Source organism: Clinocottus analis, unplaced genomic scaffold (genome assembly GCF_023055335.1).
Source record: "Clinocottus analis isolate CAN_PGR_092001 unplaced genomic scaffold, fCliAna1.0.p SCAF_11, whole genome shotgun sequence".
NCBI classification, from domain to species: domain Eukaryota; kingdom Metazoa; phylum Chordata; class Actinopteri; order Perciformes; family Cottidae; genus Clinocottus; species Clinocottus analis.
The window spans coordinates 3,351,621-3,358,801 of record NW_027175832.1 but is presented as its reverse complement, the minus strand read 5'-3'; the positions used below and the strand labels follow the sequence as shown (position 1 = coordinate 3,358,801).

General features: G+C 43.7%; 1 protein-coding gene across 1 annotated transcript in view; it reads right to left on the bottom strand.

The window, feature by feature from the left end:
• Window positions 1–667: 667 nt before the first annotated feature.
• Window positions 668–7,181, bottom strand: part of kcnn1a (potassium intermediate/small conductance calcium-activated channel, subfamily N, member 1a) — a 46,613-nt gene continuing 40,099 nt past the window's right edge. The window contains exons 8-9 of the mRNA XM_068600173.1: window positions 6,622–6,691; window positions 668–4,995 (exon numbers count right to left, since the gene is read on the bottom strand). Coding sequence (XP_068456274.1) covers window positions 4,690–4,995; window positions 6,622–6,691 — 376 coding nt within the window. The 3' untranslated portion in view covers window positions 668–4,689. The remainder of the gene's footprint in view (window positions 4,996–6,621; window positions 6,692–7,181) is intronic.

Genomic DNA, 7,181 nt, shown 5'->3' with positions numbered 1-7,181 from the left:
TGGACACATTTAGTTCTTCACGATGAAACATTCGGATCGGTGGTGCGTTCTTTAAACCACACATTGTCCTGATCATATATGAAACGACAAACCCAAAAATTGATGTGATGCTGCTGTGCTATCGGCAGGGATGAGGAGCAGAGGAGCATGTCGTTGGGGTTGTACAGCAACAACTACAGGGTGACTGACTCTGCAACTCTTGTGGGATATCGGTCTGCTGCCAAGTCCCTCCTGATTTGGCTGTAATTAACCAGGCCGAGCCTTGTTTGTGCATGTGGACATGAATAGTAGCTTGTTATTTGAACATTAATGGCTCAGTGTGTGCGTGCGTGCATGTTGTCGACAGCACATAGTTCACCTTGGAACAGCGCCTCAGCAGCTGTGCGTCCTCTGGAGCGACGTTTATGTTTATGTCAATACATCCTCCTGTAATCATGTTTTAGGATGTCCCCGCCTCACCGTCTTCCAGGAGGAGACATGTGATGTCTGTGTCTGTCCAACTCACCTTCCACAGTCACCGTTGGCTTTAAGCTGCTGTCGTTTCACGTCTCCTGGACCTCGTGTGAAAAGGTTTTGCGGATAATGTGACAAGAAGTGATTTCAAGTTAAAGGTTCGGTGGCAAAAAAGAAGAAGAGAGTTGTGGTCATAGCTGAAGATAGTCTTTAATGATTTGACCTTGGTGTCTCTCCTTGCTAGGACAAAAGTTCACCTGCAAAATGAAGGAACAGCAAACAGTTTACAGAGAACATGTTAAACCCATTTGCCATCCATTAAAAGTTGATTTATTCCAGTGCTACTACGTACATTATGCATCATGTGGCAGTGTACACAGAACAATGATTGGGTTACATTTCTTCACTTGTTGGGTTTTTTCCACTCTGGTATTGTTCAGTAGAAGTGTGTTCTGATTCCTGCTCTAGGAGGAAAGCCTACTTTTCAGGATAATAAAAGACTCTGGGATGCGTTTATCACTTTGACTCATCTACCATCATCAGAATAACATCATGAATGTCCCTCACTTCACTACAAAATACTGTGCATTTTTTTATTTTCTAGTTGAGAAAATCGGGTCTCTATTAAATATTGGAATGGTGTTTTGGCAGGACTTTGTTGGTGACAGGAGAAGGAGTGAAAAAGAAAACAAACTTTACACCGGGATACGAAAACAACAGAACCTGATTAAACCTCCACCAGCAGAAAAAAGTGCGAAATGAACCAAAAAATAATCTTTAATTTGAAATTTCAAAATCCTTTTGTGTCCCTTCTCGATTGTTGTTTTTCTGCTGCCCTTGCAACAGCTGTGCGTCGCACCCAGCTACTTTAACCCCCGCGGTTCACCATTTGTCCCGTTTACTTGGCGACATCTACAATGAGGTCATATTTACAGGACACCCACTCTTGCTGTTCTCAACCTCCCTCCCCTCCCCCTCTCCCTCCGCCTCTGGGCAAAAAAAATGAACGTGTCAGTAAATTAGCTTCTACTCTCAGCTCGTTTTTTGTCTCGTCTCGCCTGACTCCTGTTGCCTGGCGAAGGATGAAGTCCTTAACACCAGCACCTTCACATCTCTCTGGGGAGGACACTCCAGCATCTGTGATCTTTTCTTGTGTAACTGAATATTACGCACCGAGTGCAACATGGAACATGAGCTTAGCGGTTCCTCTGCTTCTTCCTGTCTATTTGTTCCTTTTTTTCCCATTCAAACCACTCAAAGGTCTTTGCTGCAGGCCATATGGGAAGCCTCTTTTGTGTGCGGGTGGGGGGGGGGTATATGTTCTCAATGACAGACGACAAATGTGAGGCTAAACCTGCCATGTAATGAAGAGATGCAAACCTTGGATCCGAAAAAAGGCAGGTAAGGCCGTATTTAAGCAGATAAGTCGCCCATTAGTCGTCCTGACTCAATGGAGGACGCTGATTGAAACGTAATGGCGTGATAGATCCCTTCAGACTGGAAGGGTGTAGCACTGTACGAGAAGTGGCTGGAGGTGGGGGCAGTAAAGAGTCATGCTTCATCAACTCAAGTTGAAAGGAAAAAAAAGCTAATACTCATGCTTGATTAAGTTCCTCTCGTAGCAAACTGAATATGTTCTTAAATGAAGTGCTCTCTGGTCAGTGCAGAGCCTGTGGGGGAGTGATATCGCTCACTGTCTCACAGGGGTTGGACTTTGCCCAGATTCAACCCAAAGCCGCTTGGAAATAATTAAGATGCATCAAATAATAATGATCCTATTTGTCGGTTAGCTTGAGGGGCCCATAAAGATGACTTTTAGCACTAACATCACTTTGGGACTCAGATTATCTACCATTCAAAGTATTTTTTGGACAGCATGCTAGCCTGCTAACCTGCTGACGTCCTGATCTTCCTTTTGTATGTACTTTGGAAAGAAATTACTTTAAAGATCTACTACTTTAGGATGCTTCAAACACCATGCTTTTGAGATTTCAAAAGTTCTAATGTCTCAACGGTCAAAGGGAATGTGTTTCAATGTCTTTTCCGGAGACAACACAGAGGCCTTACACTGCAATGTTAAGGGAATAGTTTGACATTTTGGGAAATATGCTTATTCGCTTCCTCGCTGAGACAACTGATACCGTAAATCTGTGAGCGCTAGTGCTCGCAGCTGGTTGGCGAAGCTTAACATAAAGACAGCAAACAGGATGAAAACATCTCGCCGGGCTCCGTACAAAGGTAACAAAATCCACTTGCAAGCATCAAAGCTCACAAGTTAAATTTGTCTAATCTGTACAAAAAACTAAGTGTATAAACAACAAGTTGTGGTTTTAAGGAAGGCCTTATCTCCTGGAGTTGTGTTGGCAACATAAGGGTTGCAGGCACCCGGAGGAGACTCCAGGAAACGACTGCACTATTTACATTAGATTTTTTTAAATTTTGTATTGTATAAACAAGGTTTAATGTGTTTTTTAAGCAGCTAAGCAAAGTGTTCCCCTTGTTTCCAGTCTTTATGTTAAGCAATTTTGTCAAATCTGATTTTTCTTCACCTTATTTTAAACAGGGAATGCATTGAAGAATCACATTACTGCAACTCTCTAGGTTCTGTAACTATAAAAAAAAAACCCTAGGTATCCGAGTAAAATGTTGAAATATATAAAAGGAAAAAAAAAGCCAACAATCAAACAAAAATAAATGTCCGAAAAGAAGAAAAAAACATGTAAATGATGTAAAATCATCAAGCCATCTGAGGAAGATTGTGTTCCATTGTCATTTTTTTTGCACAGAACCATGCAAAGGGCAGGGTTGGCTTCCCAGTTTGACCAGTGACGTGTGCCAGTGTGGCCAGCAGACCTCAAGCCATGCCATTATCCGAAGACCACAGAAAGCTCTAATTAGTGAGAAATGTAGACGTCTCCATATTTCAATCGTTGTGTGTATGAGTGTGCAGTATTGAGCTAAAAGTGAACTCGTTCTCTGACAAACACACACAAATATTCTCTTAGTTGGCCTCGCGTTTGCGTAATCTCTGAACTTTTTTTCCATTTCCGATGGTGTTAGTAGAAATAGAGGAAATAAAAATGTTCCAAACATTTAGATTTGCTGTGTCATGGAGGCAATGTTATGCATTACATTAAGACATTTTCTTTCAATTTTTGGAGAGGAATGTATCTGAAAAAGGAATGCAATGCTGTATTCAGACTGTTAACATCGTAAAAAAGCTCTGAAATTAGTAATTAAATAACCCTCTACTATTTATACATTCAGGCACTGAAAAATCACATGTCAATATGTAACTAAAAAAGATAGTCCCTCTCATTTCCCCTTGGTAAGAACAAGGAAGCTTAAACCTTGAAGTTGGCAACTGTGTAAATGTTTCCTACCCAGTAGTAATGCCATATGCATCCCCTTTGCGTTTCTTTTTGTGTGACAGTTTCTCCTTCCCCCTCAAGTGCATTTTCAAACACTGACCTCAAGTCAGAGCTTTTCGTCGCCTCGTCTAAAGCTTTCACCCGAACCTACGGGAAAGAATCCGTGACACTAGTCTTTTGGAAGGGAAAATCCAAACGGTTTGTCTCGCTCCCCTCAACCGGACAAACAGGTAGACGGACGGATGGGTGGAAGGATGTCCTCCACGGCCTCAGAGGACCAGCAGGTGAGCCGAGGCTCCACAGACCAACTTCCCCCCCTCGTGGTTAAGGACTCTCCGGTGTGATAGCCAGCTCTCACCCCAGCGACCCTGAACTCAGTCTTTTTTTTGTTTGTTTTAACTATACAAGGGCTTTTACAAAAAAGCTAACTTGAACAGCCATACAATGGCTAAAACATAAACCATATCTCTACTTTATCTCGGTTTTTCAGTCATTCCAATTTATTTTTTTTCTTCCATTTTTCTTTTTTTTGGATGCATTTGTGTTTTCTTGATTTAAGTCTTTTCTTTGCGTTTCTTTGTTCTTTTGGAGTAGCTCTGATCCAGTCATGTGCCGCGCTGAGAGGCTCAGTCACAGAGGAATTGGGTTGTTTTTTTTTGGATTTGATGACAGGGCAGAGAATAGGAGGAGGCATGGATCAGCTCCGGGGGGGTTGGGGGGGTCAAGATGTGGATTCATTATGAGTCCAGACGTGGACTCGCCAGCGGTTACAGGGAACGGCTTTGGATCGAACAAAATAAGGTGACGAGTTGCTTTCGGGGGGGGAGGGGGGAAAGGTGATCGCGGTGGGTTTTTTTCGTCAAGGTTATCCGCTGTCGGAGGAGGTGTGTGGTGCTGTGGAGGGAGAGCGCCGTCTACGGGCGGTGGAAGTCCAGGATCGCTCCGAGCGTTCCGAGCGCTCCGAGGCTAGCGAGGCGGGCCGGAAGCGGTGAACAAAGCCGTCCAGGAATTCCTGCTGCTGCTGGGTTATGGCTTGGGAGATGAGGCAGGGCAGCGCCTGCAGGCTGCCCGTCACCGAGTCCAGCTTGTCCTCCAATGTGCCGATGCGCTTGTCCAGCTCCTCACTGCGCTCCTGCAGCTCTGACACCAGGTCATACATCACATTCTGGGTCTAATGAAGGAGAGAAAGTAAATGTGTTTGGAGAGGCGCAAGAACAGGAGGACAAAGAAGGAGGAGGAGGAGGAAAAGTGCCAGACACAAGATAGAAATCTGTTTTACAACACAATATGACAAGGAGAGATGCAACACATTCACTGTAGAGGAGGTGCAGGATGTATACATTGCCAGAGAAAATAAACTTTCACGTCAGAAATTACAGTCTGAATCCAACTTGCTCGGTCTGAAGGGAAGGACACAATGACAGGAAGCGGTGTGAAAAGAAGCTGTACAGTTCCAGCAAGTCAGCATTGATTTTTATCTTCCCACCGTTTCACAACCAGCTCCTCCAATCCATTTATAGCCCGAGAAGGTCTTTAATGCATTATGTATATGCTTTACACAACTCATTCATATAATGAAACGCGTCCTCCATAATTTAGGCACTTACTCTTCCACAATGGATGCAATATGTCCAGTGTTAATGTACGTGGCATCGGCATGTAATTCATCTTTTCAAACTATTGCAATTTTATTGGTTATAAAATATAGAACAAAATGTACAGCATATATTCATTTTTCATTATGACATACTATTTAATGGCGATCAGCAGCACTCACAAACTATATTATTAAAGCCTTTTTCAGACATTAGTACTCCTCACAAGTCAATCGGTTAAACCCGGAAATCAAAGGGTTTACTTCACCGAGGAGCTTAACCAAGAGACATCGTACGCAGATGGATCTGACCACGCAGCAGCGTAAGGGCAAGTAAACACACATTAAAGGAGTTGGCCTCAGAACCTTTTAAAAACACACACTGGAGTGCAAATGCCACCCACATCAAATGAGGCTGCAGTCATGCACCTCCCTTTGAACCCCCTCTCTCCGCTCCGCTCGGGCGGGCCAGCTGACGTCTACACAGCGGGACAGAAGCTACCGAGGCGTAGCCGCCGCGTTCACCTTCTTCCAGCCAGACATTGTTTGCGGCGTGCGTTAGGCTCGGGTTACTCCACCTCTTGCACTGCCAGAAGATGTTAGCGGGAACGGGGATTCAGTCCGTCTTGAGTTTGACTTGTTTTTTATGAGTTAAATATCAACACACCACTGGTGAAAGAATGCAGCAGAACTCAAGGATAGCTGCTGGTTCCCATCGTTTTCTCTCGAGATTTTAGAGCTCAAAGGCTCGAGAAAAAAAAAGGAGACAGTTGATCTACATCGAACAGTAAGACGTTTGGCGCTAGACGGTTGATGAATTCAGCGTTTTTCAAACTTTTTGAACATTTCCTACAATAAAAAAAATCCTGCGGCACACCAACAACCCAAAAAGTTACAAAATGTCACATTGTAGCACAATACAGCACAGACGGTGGGTCATTATTGCGCTACCTACTGGCATGGAAGAGTATTTCATTACCAAGCCAGCCGCTATATTGCAGGTTCAGACGCTCAACGATGGAAATATGATTTGCGGCAACTCCATAAGATTTTTTTGGACCGATTAAGTCAAATCGGACATTTTCCCACGACACACCTGACTATCTTTCGCGGCACAAAGGCCTTTTTCACAAACAAGTAGTCATGTGATGACCTCCATACTGATTCTCGCCACTTTAAAGTCACATCAGATGGGAGAATTACCTTCGCGAGGTCCACCAAGGTGTTGGCCTGATCATTGAGTTTCCTCTGCTCCATCTTCACACTGCGCAGTCTAGTGGAGGCCCGGGGAGATGGGAGCAGGAAGAGGAGGGGAGGAGGAGGAAGAGGAGGAAGAGGAGGAGGAGGACAAAGGGCAGGAAGAGTGGAAGAGGGAACAAGGTAATAGAGGGATGTTTGCGGTAGAGGGGCGAAGAGAGACGGGTCGTTTGGGGGTGTTGAAGGGACAGAAAAGGCCAATAGGGAAGAAAGGAGGAAGAGGAACAACACATTTTTATCAGCCTTGCTCTCTCACTGAAGACATTTAAAAGAGAAGACTACCTGCATGCGTCATACATATATATGTACTCTACATATCTCTATGTATACATAGACAGTATATAGAAATATATATGTATATATACACAAGCATTCCTGGTCTTTGTCAATGCAATACCAACCAAAACATGCAAAATTGCAGAAGCATACTACGCTCATTTTGAAAAAGAAGAAATGAAAACAGTGTTTATCATGTTTTATCTGAATTTTCTTCTGTTGTTATAACA